The 19,467-nt window shown below is 42.3% G+C and overlaps 1 protein-coding gene and 1 long non-coding RNA gene across 2 annotated transcripts; both read right to left on the bottom strand.

Annotated features, from left to right (window-relative positions):
• Positions 1–842: 842 nt before the first annotated feature.
• Ptges3 (prostaglandin E synthase 3) lies at positions 843–18,124 on the bottom strand. The gene is given in 8 exon segments (NM_001130989.2): positions 843–1,748; positions 2,373–2,397; positions 3,079–3,141; positions 5,216–5,305; positions 6,548–6,646; positions 7,560–7,629; positions 8,062–8,175; positions 17,831–18,124. Coding segments are annotated over 8 exon segments (483 nt in total). The 5' UTR covers positions 17,833–18,124; the 3' UTR covers positions 843–1,728.
• LOC148004415 (uncharacterized) lies at positions 10,030–12,225 on the bottom strand. The gene is made up of 2 exons (XR_015625019.1): positions 10,819–12,225; positions 10,030–10,611 (listed from the first exon to the last, which is right to left on the bottom strand). It is a non-coding gene; the product is annotated as an uncharacterized LOC148004415 (long non-coding RNA).
• Positions 18,125–19,467: the final 1,343 nt, after the last annotated feature.

The following is a 19,467-nucleotide window of genomic DNA, read 5'->3' as shown; positions in this document are numbered from 1 at the left end:
AAAACAAAACAAAACAAAATCACTTCTCGGCCTTTTGGCTAATAAGATCAAGTGTAAAAAAACCAAAACAACAAAAAAACAAAACAAAACAAAACCAGCAAAAAACCCCAAACCCACTCTCAAAAACAAAACAAAACAAAAAAAACCAGTAACAAAACCACCAACCAAACTTCCCTTGAATTCTCCCCTTAAACTGAGTTTGTTGTGTTTGTTACCACTATTAGTTTAAAGCATAGAAACATACTCTTTAAGTCAGTGAATGGATCAAAACCCCTTTGGGGTTTCCTAAGACTATCAGAATAGACATTTACATTATGATTCCCAACAGCAGTGAAAATAATTTTTGTGGTTGGGGTCACCATGGCATGAGGAACTAACAGCATTAGGAAGGTTGAGAACCACTGCCATCTGAATGAATCCAAAAGTAAATAAGTATCTGACCCCTGAGCCCTGTGAAAAGGTTGTCCAATCTGTACGTTGTTTTCTGATTCAAATTCTGCGCTATGTACACATGGAAATTACTAAGCTTTTTATTTTTGACACTTCAGGCTGGACAGATTTCAGAAGCCATCAAAGAGCGACACTGCTAAAATGCAGGAGTGAAAAATGTACAGGAGGACAACACATTCAGTTTTATTTCAATCGAGTCACAGTACTTGTCCAGCTGCCTGCAAAGTGCACCCACAGCCTCCCATTACAGTCGCACTGTACAGGGTTCCTGGGACAGTACAGCAAGCCTCTGCTCAAATAGGACCAGCCCCAAATTTCCCTCAAAAAAACAAACTCCATTCCAGTAAAGGGTAAATACATGAAATTAGAGCAAACGGACACTTAAAAGGACAGCCAAGAAATCTTCCAACAGTTTATTAGAAAGAATGTAGACATTTAAAAAAATCCCCACTGTCATGAACATAAATTGAGGTTTTCCAGCCAGGGCATAAGCTGAAATCAAAACAGGAAATAAAAAATCCAATAGTGTATTAACATTTTCCACTCATTTGCCATACTGACAGTGCAAGTACAAATCTGGTCTAAAATGTACATATTCTCAAGCAACAATGTACAGCTTTCTTTGTCCTCCATGCTAAGAGATGTAAAAGCTTAAGGGCCAAACAATACCAAAGGTATAGGCTTCAAAAACCATCTAAGTTAGGGCATCCACTAGTCTTAGCTAAAATACACCTGAACACTGACAAGTGATCACAAACAATGATGTAAAGTACATTTTTTTGAAAAATAAACTTTAGTGGAATAATTCTGAAAGGTATCCTGGAAGAATGGCGGGGCATCAGCTTAAGATATTAGCCAATTTGTTTCCACTTCCTTCAAGCCCATTATCTAGGATCTAAAACCTTTATCTTTCCCTAAGCTGAGAACTTTCTTAATGGAGAAGTTAAGTGTATTATGACAAAAGAAGACTTAGATGAGATGCAGTTATTCATCAGAGCTGCTGTAGCAGTTGCCTAGGACCTCAACTGCTTCATGGAATTCTGGGAAATGTTCATGCATACGGATATTGCCTTAGCTGACTTAAATTGCCCCATACAATGGTACATAATCAACCCTTAGTGAAGCCTTAAAAAAAAAAAAAAGTTGAAAAATGGGTTAAAGGAGCCAAGTACAGCATATCTGCCTTTAGAGCTATCAACTCAGGGATTTTCTCAATTATGAAATCTTGCAGAAGTTATTTTTTTTTTCCCCTCAATATCCAGGCGATGATACCACTCTTTACTCCAGATCTGGCATTTCTGAAAGAATTTTAAAAACAATCAGCAAGGACGACAAGAGAACTACAATACTCTAACATTTGTAAATGAAGACAACAAAACTGAGAGCTCCCTAGCAATCACCTGTGAACACGCATAAACTGAACATGCATCTTAGAGAATAAACCCTTTCTAAGAATGTAACAGGACTTTTTTGGTTCTTAGTTCACTAGCCCATTTCGATCCCTGGAAATGCCCTCTCCTTTCTTAATAAGCAAATTCTAGTCTATGCCTAATTTGAGGCTAGAGAGGTTAAAAGCTCTGGTTACTATGCTAGGGAACCCAGGCTCAATTCCCAGCACCTACATGGCTGCTCATAAGTGGCTATACTCCAGTTTCAGGGGCTCTAATAGCATCTTCTGTCCTCCCAAGCACCAGGTATACAGTGCAGACACATTATGTAGCTAAAACATAAAATAGTAATAAAAGTATTTTCCCTCTTCTTTACCTAGTGGTGGTTAGGATTTTTACCTAGCCTGTACTCTTTTAAATTGTCCTAGTGTCTAAAAAGAAAATATATGTGGTATCTGCTTTCAAAGTTGGGTCTCAGTGGGGATAACTGCAGCAGAAACATTAAAAAACAAACAAAACCCCCAATATACTCACTTTCATCATCACTGTCTTGTGAATCCTGTAGAAGAAAATTTAAAAACTTACCAAGTTGATCATACATATTCTATAAAGATCTAAGTGTACCTTAAAGAAATCCCAATTATAATTCTTACTATATGAGCAAAATAGTTACGTGGAACCTATGAATTTAATGTAATGATGTGTTTAAACTCAAGGCCTATTTTCCTAGGCCTTGTAGCAGAAGACCCATCTTTCTACAAGTTCTCCCCTAACTTTGTCGTCCTCTCTTGGCATTCAGTGAAAGAAAAGATTACTTAATACACAGAAGCCAATGAATTCTAATTCTATATACTAAAGTTGAAAATCCTCCCAACTATATAAATTTATATTAAGATATTAACAGATTCCTGGGGAGATAATGTCTAATGTAGTAGAGTACACTTTCCTCAATGCATTCACATCCCTTTATTTTATTACTATAGCCTGACCTGCTGTTAAATCCCATTTCTATCCTTGTTAAATGATAATCTTTTAACTCTTACCTTTATGCAATGATTTGTTAAAATACAATCCTTAATGGTTGACAAATACAATTTCCCTAGTAGGTAAAATCTTTTAATATGTTAAGAAATAAGACAGGGATACATTAAGGGTAGGAATGGCTGCACCCTTTCAGGGGAACAGTGAGTATACAAGACCTTTATTATTACTGAACAGAAGAGGATGCACACATACTTACATCATCTGCTCCGTCTACTTCTGGTAAATCTACATCCTCATCACCACCCATGTGATCCATCATCTATTTGAAGAATAAAATCAGCTTTAAAATGCTAAATTCAGCTTTACTAGGCTGCACATTCCAGAATAGGTCTTCAGTACAGCAGAAGTTCCCATGAAGGAAGGCAAAAGAATCTTAAGTACTTTGCTTTTTATAAAAGGCTGAATCTAAAACAAGAGAAGGTACACAGGGGCAGTGGCAGGAGGATTCAGAAATTCAAGATCATCCTCAACTACACATACTACTGTAAGAGGCCAACATGGAGGGATACATGAAATCTTCACACACACACACACACACACACACACACACACACACACACACACACACACACACACACACACACACAAAAGAAACTGTTAAAACTCTATATGTCAAGCTGGAAAAGTGACTCATGTACTGCTGACAACTGCACAGCAACTGTCCGTACAACACTCTTATGGCCCACACAGACACAGACAGAGAAAGGGAAGGAAAAACACCCCTCTATGAGGGAGTTCCTACATAGGCCACACAGCAAGCACCTCTGTAGACTCTCTTTTCTGAGATGTGATTAAGCCTAGGATGGCCCAACCAACTCTGCTACCTCTGCTTACTAGCTAGAAGATAGGACCAAGTTTTATACCTGAATTTAAGGGAAACAACATTGCATGCCACTTTGTAAGAAAAGTAAAAACTTTAGATAGCTTTAAAAGATAGATGCACATGAGAGTGAATGAAGAAGAGTTGGAGAAGGTGGCTCAGTAACTAAAAGCACTAGCTGCCTGCCTTTCCAGAGAACCTGGGTCGAATTCCTAGCACCCACATGGATGAGGACCACGACCATCTGTAATTCCAGTTCTAGGGGATCCCATGGTCTCTTCTGGTTTCCATGGGGACAAAAGTCTTAGCCAGACATACAGTAACAGATTTGTGCCATTTGCAATACAGCATAATGGTCCTCTTCTGTTCACTCATCCTGTTCTTGCTTTTTTATAGACAAGGTCTCACTGTGTATCCCTGGCTGTCCTGGAACTCACTATGTTGACAAGGCTGGACTTGAACTCAAATCCTTTCCCCTCTGTCTTCCCAGTACTGGGATCAAAGGCATGGGCTACTATACCTTCCTCCTCTTCTTGATTTTGCACACATTTCAGTGTTAAGAACCCATCATGATGGTCCTGTTTATTTCCCAGCACCCACATGGTAGGTGGTTCACAACCAGTCAATCTTCTGAACTCAGGTTAGCAAACATTCAGACATATAATTGGCAATATGGACAAATGTATAAGGGTGCCAGGAACTAAACCCAAGTCATATACAAGAGCAACAAGAACTGTCCCCCCCTGTTCCCTGAGACAGGATTTTTCTGTGTAGCCCTGGCTGTCCTGGAACTCGCTCTGTAGACCAGATAGATCTGAGTTCCAAGACAGCCACGGCTACAGAGACCCTATTTCAAAAAGAACTCTTTACCCCAAGACTATCTCTTTAGATGTTTGTCCATCAAATGTAATCCCAGAGCCTAAACAGACCAGACAAGACAAGGGCCACTATATCCTCCAGAAATAGTTATAAGCAGTTGTGACCTGTCCTGACTACATAGGTTTCTGTCTAGAAAACCAAAACAGGTGACCAAGGGGCTGGTTGAAAGCACTTGTTACTCTTACAGAAGACTGGGGTTTGATTTCTAACACCACACAGTGGCTTTTAACCACCTATAACTCCATTTCCAGGGACTCCTGGCACCATCTTAGGACTTTGTCCATCTTGGAACCAGGTTCCAGAATGGTGCACAGATATGCAGGTGAAAAACTATCCATACATGTTAAAATGGAAAGAAATAGGGCTGGGGAGATGGCTCAGTGGTTAAGGGCACTGACTGCTCTTCCAGAGGTCCTGAGTTCAATTCCCAGCAGCCACATGGTGGCTCACAACCATCTGAATGGGATCTGGTGTGTCTGAAGGCAGTGACAGTGTACTCACATACATAAAACTAATAAATGAACCTTTAAAAAAAACGGAAAGAAATAAGGGATTAAAAGGACAGTATTATGGGAACAGGGTAGAAAATGCCATAAAAAAAAAACAAAACAACCCCCCCCCCAAAAAAACTCACCTCAGAGAAACGGTCAAAATTAGACATGTCTTCATCTGAGTCATCCTCCCAATCTTTCCAATTATTGAAGTCCACACTAAGCCAATTAAGCTAGAGATCAACAAGAATATTACCTCCATGTTACTCATAACTATTATTAATGGGACATAAGATTAGCTCAAAAGACAACAATACACAAGAAACCAAGAGCAGTATTAAGTTCATGAATTATTTGACTGTTCAACTTATCTCTTATACAAAAACATTCATTGATAAGTAAGTATTGCCAGATACCTGGAATTAATTCAATTTACAAAGGCTAATAACCTTCACTTTCTAATTCATCTTTAGAGATGGATTATAGGACATGCTACCAGGCTGCATTCAATGTACAGCTTTGTGCATAGTAGGCACTCACTCTGTCAACTGAGCTATCCTAGTGACACTGTTTCCATTCTATACAGTACCTTACTATGAAGTTCTGGCTGGTCTCAAATTCAAAGAAATCCTCCTGCCTCTAACATACTTTCTATTCTACCAAGTTGAATTCTTGTGATCAGAACTCTGGCCCTCAGGCTGGGCAGCAATCACCTTTACATTAAACCATCTTGCCAACTTATACTCAGCTCCTTGAATCTTAAATGTCACCAAACTTTGCTCCCTATAACCAAGTAACTTATCTCAGTGTGCTGGCTAATTTTATGTCATCTAAACACTGGTTAGTCCTCTGAGAGGAGGGAACCAATTGTGGGTGGGGGTCACCCTTGGTCTGGTGGTCCAGGGTTCTCTAAGACAACAGCAGGCTGAGCAAGCCAGTAAGCAGCAACCCTCCATGTCCTCTGCATTAGCCCCCGCCTCCATGTTCATGCCCTGCTATGATGAACTAATATGAAGTATAAGCCATATAAATAAACTTTCCTCCCCAAGTTGCTTCAAATGGTGTTTTGCCACAGTAACAGTAACCCTAACTAAGACACCCAGGCAAACTAGTCTTGATGTCACAACCTTTGTGCCTTAGCCTCAAGTGTGCCAACCATACCTGATAAAAAGCTTGTCTCTTCAACCTAAAACATCGTTATCAACGAGGACATTTGACGAGAAAGCCAAGTATAGAACACCAGCTTTTATACTATCATAAAAATGTGGTTTTAGATTTAAAAAGATTTTCATATACACAGCATTCTGCCTGCAGGCCAAGAGGGCACTAGATCTTATTATATATGGTTATAAGGCACCATGTGGTCAATGGGAATTCAGGACCTCTGGAAGAGCAGACAATATGCTCTGAGCCATCTCTCCAGCTCTAGTTTTAATTCTTAAAACGTTAAATATTCAGAGAAAATGAAAACTTACCTTTGCCCTTTCCTTTGTTAACCTAGGCCAGGATTGGCCGGATTCTCCTTTTCGCAAACAACATAAAATCGATCTGTCCGTTCTTTTATGCTTGGAATCCTAAAACAAAAGCATCAGCATACCACTTATCGCTCTACTGTTATGACAAAAAACAGTCTCATTTTTTTTCTTCTCCCTTTTCATGCCCAACTCTTTCACCTACCCACCCACCAGGACCTTGAAACATGCTAAGAAAGTATAACTGAGCTGTATCTCCATAATTTGCCTGTTACTGTGCAGCCCAGTCTTGAACCCAAGATCTTCCACAATTAGCCCTGAGTGTTACTAGTTGAGGGACCCTCTACACTAAGCTTTGTGTCTTTCTTCTGAGATGGGTTTTCTATGTAGACAAAGCTGTCTGTCCGGCTTCTACTTCCTAAAGTGGAAGCTTATAGGTACGAGCCTGGTTCATTTTTCATTTCTTCCCTATATTCTTCCTAAACTGAAAGAACAAGCTTTTGGCTATTAAGCATTTCTGACCTAAGATAGAAAGACTTCAAAGGTACTGGCATTTGGCCAGTCACAGAATAAAAAACAAGTAGGAAGAGAGGTTGCCAATAGTCTCCAAACTGTTAGGCTAAACAGATTTAGGATTTAATGTTTTGTGTATTACTGTGGTAGTTTGAATGAAAATGGCCCCTCATAGGGACTGGCATTGTTGGAGGAAGTGTCATTGCAGGTGGGCTTTGGTGTCTCTGAACCTCAAGCCAGGCCTAGTCTCTTCCTGCCCCTCCAGGTGCAGAACCCTTAGTTACCTCTCTGGCACTCTTATCTGCCTACATGCCATCATGATTCCCTCTAGGACTACAATGGACCCAACCTCTTGAGCTGTAAACCAGCCCCAATTAAATGTCACCCTTCATAAAAATCTCCATGGTCTCGGTTTCCTCACAGCAATAAAGCCCTAAGATAACTAGCAGCAGGCCCAACTTCTCATAATTTAAGCCAGAAAAAAAGCATCACTAGTACTTACATTTGGATCAATACAATGAAAAAGATCAATTTCATTTAAATGCTTAAAATTATCACTTCCTCCAAGACAACTAAAAAAAGTGAGAGAGAAAGAGAAATTAAAAAGCCAATCAGTTATAATAAGTAAACTTTGGTTAACACTGATGTAAAACAGGTGTGCTGGTTGGTTTTATGTCAATTTTACACAATTCAAGAAAATGGAGCCTCAAAAGAGAAAATACTCCCACATAAGATCAGGCTGTAAGAAGGCAGGTTTGTACAGCACATTTTCTTAGTGATTGATACGGAAGGGCCCAGCTCTTTGTGGGTGCTGCCACTTCTATAATTCTTCAAGAAAGAAGGCTGGGCAAGCCAGTATGCAGAACTTCACCATGGTCTCTGTCCTGCCCTGACTGACTTTGATGATTAACAGTGGATCCATAAGCCCAATAATCCATTTCTACCCAAGGTCATGGTGTTTCATCACAGTAATAATAGCTACCCTAGGACAAAAGGCAAATTACCTGAAAGTAAGTTTGGATTTTTCAAAGTTTACATTAACATCTTTACTGTCTTCAACACAAAATTCAATGAATACATAGTCCCTTCGGTCGTACCACTTTGCAGAAGCAGGCTGCCTATAAACAGAGAAAATGATAAAATTCAAGAAGGAATTCTTTGAGTATTTACAACTTCATATCTAACAAAACAGTTTATTTCTCTTTTCCATCACAACTTAAATTTCACTTTACATTTATCCTACATTCCAAAGGCAAAACTTTCCTAATATGGGTTTTATTTTGGGAGATAAGGGAATGAGGCAGGGCTACACCATCCAACCCAACAACACCTACCTTTCACCATGGCTAACAGGGACTAAGACCTATCATTTAATGCCAGTCAATCACTAGGTGATACTCCTTTAAACCATCACTACTGAAACTAAGATTCATAGATTTAATTAGGTATGTTATTTTGTCATCCCAGAACACAGGAGACTAAGAGGACTGCAAGTTTAGAACGGTCCAGACTACATACCAGGCTGCTGTCCCACAGAACAAGAATAAGAGAGATGGCTCAGTGTCAAAGAGCCCTTGCTACTCTTGTAGAGGATCTAGGTTCAATAGCCAGCACCCATGTGGCAGCTCACAACCACATGTAACCCTAGTTCCAGGGGATCCAAAGTCGAGCGTGCACACGCACACCAATCACACAAGGGGACCAGGTGCAGTCAAGTTCTACTATTTCAGGTGGCCCCTGAGACCCACCCAGTGATCGAAAACACCTGCAAGTTGCCTTGACTTTCTTATGTGTCTAGTGGCAACGTACAGATAGCAACTAATATAAAGTTTATAAAAATGACACATGGCAGTTTCCCAATAAAATAGAAGAAACACTATCTCTTTAGTACCTATTGGCAGATGTATTGAGTTTTCCTTATTACCTACATCTCCTAATGGGTTTTGTTTTTTCCTTTTTTTTTTCCGGAGCTGGGGACCGAACCCAGGGCCTACCACTGAGCTAAATCCCCAACCCGGGTTTTGTTAGGGTTAGTCTGTAATAAGAGTTGCCTCCGTGGGGTTGGGGATTTAGCTCAGTGGTAGAGCGCTTGCTTAGGAAGCACAAGGCCCTGGGTTCGGTCCCCAGCTCTGGGAAAAAAAAAAAAAAAAAAAAGTTGCCTCCGTGTCTTGAATTGGAATTAACAGATGTACATTTTTTCAGTTTGATTTGATCTCAGATTTCAAATGCCTCTTTCCCTTATAAAATTTATTAATATAATCAGCTGGTATTGGTTTTGTAGTTTTTTTTTTAAACATTCCTCTTTTCCTATATACATATACAGGCAACTACCCAGCAATGTGCCTGTAAAGCCATAGAACTACTTGCAGTAGTTGGCTCTTTCCCTTCAGTCTTGTGGGTTCTAGAAATCAAACTCAGGTTTGGATGGCAGGAAATGTCAAGCTATTTTGTCACTGCCAGCCAGCCCTTTTTTCTGCCTAGATCCCCACAGGATCTCATGTGGTACTCCCAAGCTGGCCTTGAATTCAGGATCTACCTGCCTCTGCCTGGAATTAAAGGTGTGTGCCACAACCACCTGGCAAGTAACAAAGTTTTATAGCCATGCAGTGAGGTTTAGTCTAAGATGGATAGATTTAAGTAAGAAAGAAAACAAAAACAAAACAAAGATCAAAGAACCAAATAACCCTAAATCAGACCTCCTAAAGCAAATAAATAAATAAATAATAAAAAAATAAATAAATCAATGAGCCAGGCAGGCACAGCACACGCCTTTAATTACAGAAGGAGGCAGATCTTTGAGTTCCAGGCCAGCCCTGGCTAGTCTCCCTCCCCTCTTATTCATAGTAAGAAAAGAGCTGAAGAAGCCTGGTTGCTAAGAATACAGCAGTAATGTTAAACAATAAAGGGGTTGGGGATTTAGCTCAGTGGTAGAGCGCTTGCTCAAGGCCCTGAGTTCAGTCCCCAGCTCCGGAAAAAAAAAAAAAAAGCAAAAAAAAAAAAGCATTTTTTCCTCTTGGTGCAATTCAGTTTTAGAAGTTGCGCTGTTTGCCAGGCCTGCTAGCACACATGAGGCAGAGGCAGGGGGATCTCTGAGTTCCAGGCAGCCTGGTTTACAGAGTGAGTTCCAAGACAACCAGGACTTCACAGAGAAACCCCACCCTGAAAAACTAAACCAACCAAACAAAATATGTCATTTTATTTAAAATAAAAACAAGTCAATATTTTGCTGGTGAGATGGCTTAGCAGTGAAGTACAGGTTTTTTCATACAAACCCGTCAACCTGACTTCAATTCCCAGAACTCACATAAAGGCAGAAACTACGGACTCAAAGACATGTATGCTCACACATATCATATATTCTTCTAGATTCAACTTCAGACCACAGGTACCTAGAGTTTCTAGGTTTCTCAAACAACAGCTAAATTGGAAATGAAATTCACGACAAAGTAGTGATAGCTAAAATAGACCCCACCCAAATTATCTTGGTTGTAAACTCGACTGGGTCAACTAAAAGGTATTCTTATATTTTTGGTTTCAAGCCTAGCCTTTAATGACTGAGCCATCTCTCCAGCCCCTAAAAGGCATTCTTTTTTTTTTTTTTTAAAGATTTATTCATTTATTATATATAAGTACACTGTAGCTGTCTTCTGACACACCAGAAGAGGGCATCAGATCTCTTTACAGATGGTTGTGAGCCACCATGTGGTTGCTGGGAATTGAACTCATGACCTCTGAAAGAGCAGTCGGGTGCTCTTAACCACTGAGCCATCTCTCCAGCCCCCTAAAAGGCATTCTTATAATGAACTTTCTTGCTCAAATTATTTGAAATGGAAAGATACATCTGCATAAAATTCCAACTACTTAATATTTTTAAAAATTATATTTATTGATATGTGCATATGTAAAGGTCAGAGGACATCTTGTGGGATTCTAACATGTGGATTCCAAACATCAAACTCGGGTCCTAAGGCCAACAGCAAGCACCTTTTACCTTCTAGATACCATGTTGACTACTTTTATAGCCATATAATCTAGTGCACATGCCTTCAATTCCAGAACTCTGGAGGTGGGGGCAGCTTGGCCTGCAAAGAAACCCTTACACTCGAGTGTGTGCACGTAGTGGAACCAGCAAAGACATTCAACTTATTTCCTTTGATTCACATTAAGTAATCAATGTTATGGGCTGAACTGTTTTCTGTCTGATCTTTTATGTTGAAGTCTGTATAGTTAGTGCCTCAGAATGAGACTTTTATTTGGAAACAGGGCTTTTAACAGGGAATTGAATGAAAGTGCAATCTTAAAACCTCCAATATGACTGGTGCCCTTATTTTAAGGGGAGGATGAGAAGACAGGGATTGTATCTCTTAAATAAAAGAGTATCTTTCTTGGAATCCTTACTTAGAAACAGGGGGTTGCGGATTTAGCTCAGTGGTAGAGCGGTTGCCTAGTTCGGTCCCCAGCTCCAACAAAAAAGAAAAGAAAAAATAGAAACAGTCAAAAGTAACCATTAGTAAGGTCTCACAGCAGTCTAGGTTGGCCCCAAATATCTGTCTTCTTACAGTATCTATAATAAATCTTTACAATCAAATCATACTCTCTCTCTCTCTCTCTCTCTCTCTCTCTCTCTCTTGGTTCCACTGGAAATTGGGAAAAATAGGATTTAGAATGCTGGGGTAAAGAGATGGCTCAGCATTTCAAGAACTTAAAGCTAGGCAGTGTTAAGCATGCCTTTAATCCCAGCACTCAGAAGGCAAGGGCATATGAGGAGGCCAGCCTGCTGTACAGACTGAGTTACAGGACAGGTAGGAACTACCCAGAGAAAGCCTGTCATGACTATAAAAACTAAAATCACACCAACCAAACAACAAAAAAAACCAAAAGGACTTGTGTTCAGTTCTCAGCACCTACAGCTACATAAAAGTACCTCATGTAGACTGTTAACTCCAGCTCCAAAGGACTAGATACTCTTATGGCCACCTCAGAAACCCACTGAACACATGTGGCAAACACCCGCACACACATAGAATTGTTTAAAAAAAAAAAAAAAACACTTATCAATTAATAACCTTGTATGAAAAATACTCAGAAAACAAAAAAAAGCAAAAACAAACAAACAAACCAACTGAAAAGTCAATTTCTATCAAGTATTAGGTAAGCTAAGACGCTGTCTGTTCAAGGAGGACCTATAGTGTTAAATCTCAGCTAACAATGTTTCTGACCAACAGTCTTAATCTAAAGGACTTGCATGTCAAAGTCCTTTAATATGCAGGTGATGCTGGGTTGAGGGTGCTTTTCTATACTTTCAATAACTTTTTTTTTTTTTCCGGAGCTGGGGACCGAACCCAGGGCCTTGCGCTTCCTAGGTAAGCGCTCTACCACTGAGCTAAATCCCCAGCCCCTCAATAACATTTTAAACCAACCAACCAACCAACCAACCCACCCGACTTTTTTTTTGTTAAGGTTTGTATGTATGAGGGACTTGCCTACAGAAGTCAGAAGAGGGAATCGGGAAAAGGCAGTGAGGCTGGGTGCTAGAAACCAACTCTTCAAGAATAGTTAAGTACTTTTAGTTGTTTTCAGACATGGTATCTCTACACATCCCTAGCTTTCCTGAAAGAACTGCCTGGCTCTGCCTCCCAGGCACTGGGGTCAAAGGCTGGCATCATCACAGCCAGCTTTTAAGTACTGCACCATCTTAATCTGCTTAACACGAGACATAGTTTAGTTCAACTTAAAGATCTGTTACAGGGTAACTATCACAAGCATCTCATGTAGTAACCATGCTATATAAAGCACAACAGAGCTTGAACATCGGTAAGTGTTTACTGGAAGGTTATACTGGAAATTGTGCTAGAGATGTATAATAGGAGCGGACAATCCCAGCTCTTCCTTGAGCCAGGAGTGTTGCTTTGGGGAGTCTAGGAGCATTACCAAAAGTTCCAGGTCATCCTGGTCTCCACTCTCTGTGCAATAATCTATACAGGCCATGCTCCAACAAGTATGGTAATGTAGTAGGAAAACTGTGCTCAGGCTATAGCTTCAGGCCTTCTCATATACCAGCATACACATGTACAGCCACACACACATAAGTTATGTCTGCATGTAGTACATATGTACACATGCAGTTGGCCAACAAGCCCTAATACCCCAGTGTGCTGCTCCCCCACAGCACAGTACTCATCGTTTATGTGGTGTTGGAAATGCGAACCCAGATCCTCATATTAGCCAAGTGCTTTTCTGCTGTACCATCTTCCCTATCTCCTTTTCAGGAATGTCTTATAATGAGGGAGTTTTAACTACACAGTCCTAGATGGCCTCAAACTCCATCAAACCTTCTGCCATTACCTTTCCAGGGCTGGTATTCCACAGGGAAGAAGATCAGGAGTTCACAAGGGAATGAAAACAAAACAAAACAGTTTTAGCTGTATCAGTCTGTGATAAGAACTAGACAAAGGCATACCAAAAATTTACTATATGGAAAGCCAGGCACAGTCAAATATGCTTGTAATCCCAACATTTGAGAGGTGAAGGCAGGCATTCCAAGCCAGCGACCCATTCCTTAAAAAAAAAAGTTGGGGGGCTGGAGAGATGGCTCAGCGGTTAAGAGCACCCGACTGCTCTTCCAGAGGTCATGAGTTCAATTCCTAGCAACCACATGGTGGCTCACAACCATCTGTAAAGAGATCCGATGCCCTCTTCTGGTGTATCTGAAGACAGCTACAGTGTACTTATATATAATAAATAAATCTTTAAAAAAAAAAAAAAAAGTTGGCTGCAATGAGACAAGCCTTTAATCCCAGCACTCTGGAGGCAGAGGTAGGCCAGTCTCTGCATTCAAGGACAGCTACAGAGAAACCACCTCTACCGACTCCAAGAGCTTGCCTCAAAAAAACCAAACAAACAAAAAAAAACCAAACAAACAAACAAAAAAAAAACCCAAAAAAACAAAACCAACAAAAACTGGAAAGGAGATTTAAATAAACACGGCAGTTCTTTGTTTCTCAAATTATGGGTCAAGATAACATTAGGGCACCACGGAGTAGATTCACGAGGCTAGATATTTTACATCAGAGAGAAATTCAATGACACAAAGTTCAAAAGAAATAATCTAAACACACACATTAGTTTGAGGAGATTCAGCTGTACTGTGTCAGCTTCTCAAAGCTGGGTTTTCAGTAGTTCCTGTGATGTGATTCATTTTAAAAAGAGGATTATCAGAGAGGTGCCGATACACATCTTTAATCCTCAGGAGGCAGGGCTGGGATCTGAGTTCAAGGTTAGTATGGCTTACACAGTGAGACCCTGTCCCAACCCCCCCCCCCCCCCCGTACTCCCAAAAAACTATCAGTCCATCCAATAAATAACAGCTAGGGCTAAAGCAAAGTGGTAGAGCAGCTTGCCTTGCACATGTAAACAACCGTGGGTCTATCTTGGTAGTAAGATTTTAAGTAATTCTACATTTGAGAATCTTTACAAAGCTGGGCATGATGGCACGTGCTTATAATCTCATCATTTGGGTGGTAGGAGGACAGATTACAAGTTCCATGTCAGCCTGGCATACCTAAAAAACCCAAACCACCAAAACCCCTACCATCTATTTTATATTGTTTACTGGTGTGAAGGTGGAAATATCAGTAACTATTCAAGATTCCAAATGATATTCTAGCTTTTAGATCTTTAAAGCAGAAAATACAGTTAATAATCTTAAATTAGCAATAGGAGTAACCTACAACCCAGCAAAATTTTGTCACTTTGTTTCTATGCCTTCTACTTAAAGTCTAACTCAGCAAGAAAAAAGGGAAAATCAGTTGCCAGGTTACAGTGGTTAGGGAAATCAACAAAGAACAAAAGCCACCATCAGATACTCTTTTCAAACTTGAACCATATACCACATGCTTATTAAAAGTTTGGAAAGATGAAGATTTATTTTGGGAGTTCTGCAGAGTAAAAATGCAACATGCTAGGCATTATGGACTTTACCTGGAAGGCAGAGGCAGTCTGATCTTGAGTTTAAGTCCAGCTTGGTCTACATGAGTTCCAGGACCATACAGTGAGACTATAGTCAAGGCTATACAGTAAGACCCTACTAGCCTATCTCAAAGAAAAAGCCTGTTTACAGCAAACATTAAAAAACTGAACACTTATCAGCCAGATTCTTCCAATTTCACTCCAGAACACTAAGTCAATAGTTATATGACTTGATGTTTACAAAACAGTATAGATTGGGAGGTTGGGGATTTAGCTCAGTGGTAGAGCGCTTGCCTAGCAGGCCAAGGCCCTGGGTTCGGTCCCCAGCTCCAAAAAAACAAACAAAAAAACAGTATAGATTGAACACTTTTGTCTTTTAAGGATTTGTTCCTGTTTTTTTTTTCTACATGTACATAAGGACACTGCTTATATACCCAGTGTCCACAGAGGCCAGAAGAGGGTGCCTGATTCCCTGAAATCAGGTAGATATTGTTGTCAACCACCATGTGGTGTCTGAAAACCCAGATCCTCTGGAAAAGTATGATTGCTCTTAAAGGATTAACCACTCCTGTATACTGAGCATTTTAAAACAAGACCAGGGATCTGATCTCTTCAAAATGTGCACAATGGTGCAAACCTGGCCTACACAGAAAAACCTTGTCATGAAAACAAAAATAAATAAGAGATGTGGTGTGCACACTATACAGACCTGGCTGGCCTTTAATCTTAAAAGTTGTTCACCTACAATTCCAATACTTGGGAGGTGGAGGGAGAAAGTGTAGGAATTCAAGGGGATCCCATATACAGTAAGCCACTCTGGGCAGCATAGACCCTGCCTCAAAAAACAAACCCTTAAAAAGAAGGTCAATGGGACCAGTTGCTGTACACCTTTAATCCTAGCACTCAGGGAGGCAGAGGCAGGCATATCTCCAGCCTGAGTTCCAGGACAGCCATAGCTGCACAGTAAGAACTTGTCTCAAAAGCAATAGAGGCTGGAAAGATGTCTTAACAGTTAAATGCACTGGCTGCCCTTCCAGAGGACCCAGGGTTCTAAGCCCAGCACCCCACTGGTGAATCACAACCCTCTTGCTCCAAGGGATCCAACTCGATCTTGTGACCTACACACAGACATATATGCAGGCAAAACATCCACACTCCACTGCTCTTGCAGAAAACCCAAGCACCCAAGTTGAATGGTTTACAATTGCCTCTAGCTCCAGATTCAGATCTAACACCTCTGCTCTCAGCAGGCACTGTGGGTACTGGTAATAGAACTCTGGTCCTCTGCAAGAATAGCCAGCGCTGTTTATCACTGAGCAATCAATCTCTCCACCTCCTAACTTGGTACTTCTGGGTGAAAAGATGTTTTATTTTTGGGCTATGTTTCTCTATTAAACTATGTTTTACCTAGCAATTCACTTCCTCCTTACAGTTTGGAAAACTAAATATCAAAAAGGAAATAAGTTTTACATAGACTTGTCCTAAAAAGTCAATATAACATCAGAATATAGCTGAGTTATGAGAGCCTTTTCCTAACACGGGGTTCTATCTGTAACATCTCAAAGGTAAAATTTAAATCCGTACTGGTAAGATGGTTAAGCAAGGCTCTCGTTGCTGTACCTGACAAGTTGTATCCCCACAGACCTTCCTTCCCACAGGTTGTCCTCTTACCTTCAAGGAGCACTGAGGAGCACCGGGAGGTGCACACAGGAATAAAGTCACTATAATAAAACACTTAAGCGTAAAGCCTGTTACATATTTGGGTTTTTAGGAGGGACTCCTCTAAATTTCTTTACACATTCTAGCACTACATATCTTCTTCTAGGGCCTGTTTCTCAGGCACTGATTGACTGTAAGGTATCTTCTATCCGTTCAAGCAAGCTCTTAAAACTTAAACTTTTACAACTGTTAAACTTTACACTTTTTTTCAATTACTATCCGTAACTTTTAGTGCTGTGCATAGCACCCACCCACACCACCCTCAAATATTGTAATTTAACTATCTCATATCTGAAAGTTTTACGGGCAAAAATTCTTAGGTTATATACAAATTAAGGTCTTCAGGCCAGTAAGATGGTCATTTCATACCTATTTCACCTTCGCATGGAGAGCATGACGAAATAACACCCAAAGTTTATTGAACAACACAGAAAAAGTCCACAAGTATCTTGTGACTAGACACGTGCAGAAGAACTACCTGCTCCATAGTAATTACTCTCTGCCAAGGAGGCGACCGGATTTGCTAACAAGAGACTGAGATGTAGGAACGGGAAGTTTCGTTGGGGAGACGGCATGGCCCCCGCTAGTTGCCTAGCAGTGCCTGCCGCCGAGGGCCGCGTGGTGCCCTACCGGTAGCACTGGCTTACGGCGGCACCGACAAGTGCTCTCTGCCCAGGGCCTGCCTGGTGCGGGTATCAGCGCCGAGCGGCAGGACTCTACGGCTCCGGCGGGAGCCTCATGGCGGAAAGCTCACACACGAGTTTGAGGCCTAAGGCTAAGTTCCCAGAGTTCCGAGTGAAACAGGCCGTCTAGGGAGGAAAAGTGGGATCTCTGGCACGAGAAATCCGGGGGACGGGCTGGAGATGGGGGAAACGGATATCTGGAGGAAAAAAATGTCCTCCAACGGTAATAGGAACGGGGATGCAGGCCCTCCCACCCCACGGCAAGGCTGCCACCAGCACGGGGAGAAAGGCGAAGGGCCGCGAGTGGGGGGAGGGCGAAGAGCCGTTTCCCGGCAGCCGGGGCTCCCGGCGCGGCCTCGCTTCGCTCCCGGACGACCTTCCGTCGGCGGGATGTCGCACTCACATGGTGAACGGGGCAGAGGGCCAGGCGAACGGGTGGGCGGGCCTCGCTGGCGGCGGCTGGCGAGTCGACTCCTCTCCGGCAGCGACTCCGGCGGTCTCTACCCGGTCGCGGCCTCTCCTCGTTCCCCTTAGGCGACGGCGGCGGCAGCGGCGGGCTCGGCCTCGATGCCCAGAATGCAACGCGCGGAGAGCGGCTCCCTCAGCCCGGGAGAGGAGGAAAGTGTAGGAAAAGGGGCGCGAGGACGGAGAAGGAGCGTGCGTGCGCGCGAGGGGTGGTGAGGCCCGGCGGCGGCTGGTGACGCAGCAAAATGCCCGGGCCTGGCCGCCGCGCGTGCGCAGTCACTACTTCCAGACTGCGCGGTTTTCTAGAGATCTCTACGGAAGGGGCGGGGCCTCCCGGCTCCTTCGCGATCCTTCCCGCGGCCGCCCCTCCCCTCCGCCCCTTCGGCTGTCCTGTTCGCGCCTGTCTTCCCGGGCTCATCTCTCGCGTTAGCGAGCCGTTGGCCGCCAACCGTCTGAGCACGCGCTCGGCCCGGGGCGGCCCAGGGAGGTGGTGGGACGCCGCGGCGTGTAGAGCAGGCCCCAAAGGCCATGTGTGGGGATCGTTTGTCTGAGACCCGGCGCCACACGCAAGCCCAGGTTGGCCTCGAGCTTCAGCCGCCCGAGTGCTGGGATTATAGTGCTGTGCCAAAGCCGCCACGCCTGGCAGCTTCGGTTAACGGCTTCGTCCTCAAAGCCTGGACCATCCCTCTGTGTTTCTGAGTGTCGGAATCCGGTCCCGGCTCCTTTAGCTAAGGAGCTGCTTTTGCGAGTTTGCCTTTAGGGGCCCGCCTTTCCCTCAGCTTGGAGACATTGGCCCCCTGGGGAAGGCAAGGAGAGAATTTGTAGACTAATTCGCTGTTTTACATGCGTGAGTTCAGCTGAGGTTGAGGATCTATTTGAAAATCCTTTAACTGGCTGTGTGTATAGTGCCCTGGGTTAAGGTTTAGTGAGGTTAGCAACCAAGAACAGTCGTTGCTTGTCAAAAGCTGATGGATTAGGGCAGAGGTAGACCAATGAGCCACTATTTAGGACAACAGGTTTTAGGAAAATGTAAAACGTTTGGGAAGAGTGGTAGCTTGAAGGGGAGCTGTGAAATGAAAGTTGTGTTCAGATGTGCAAAATGGAGGCCCTGGCTCAATTATGGCTAAAGGAGATGTAAAAAGTTTCGTCCTTTTGTAGTTAGGGCTATCTTCAAATTTAGGCTAACCCTGCTTCTATGTGCTAGGATTTTTCTTTCTTTTTTTTGATATTGGCCAGGGCAGACTAATTGGTGATGTTAGTTGGCTGTATAGTCCAGATCCTATTGCCTGATTTTTAGAACTTTACCACCTGTAAGGGAAATAAGCATTAGTCTCAGGTTTGTAATCTCAGTTGAAGGAGCTGGGACAACTTTCAGATAGTCTGGGCAACATCCCTGCTTCAAATCACCCCCCCACCCAGGGTTATGTAAGTATTCTGTCAACGAGTATGTGTACCATGGGTGTGCCTGATTCCCACAGAGAGATCAAAAAGAGGGCATGAGATCCTTTGGAACCAGAGTTAAAGATCATCATGTGAACCATGTAGGTTCTGGGAATAGAACCTGTGTCTAAGAGT

This window comes from Rattus norvegicus, chromosome 7, assembly GCF_021556685.1.
Source record: "Rattus norvegicus strain SHRSP/BbbUtx chromosome 7, alternate assembly SHRSP_T2T, whole genome shotgun sequence".
NCBI classification, from domain to species: Eukaryota; Metazoa; Chordata; class Mammalia; order Rodentia; family Muridae; genus Rattus; species Rattus norvegicus.
The sequence above is the reverse complement of the archived record's forward strand: the minus strand, read 5'-3'. Positions and strand labels throughout refer to the sequence as shown.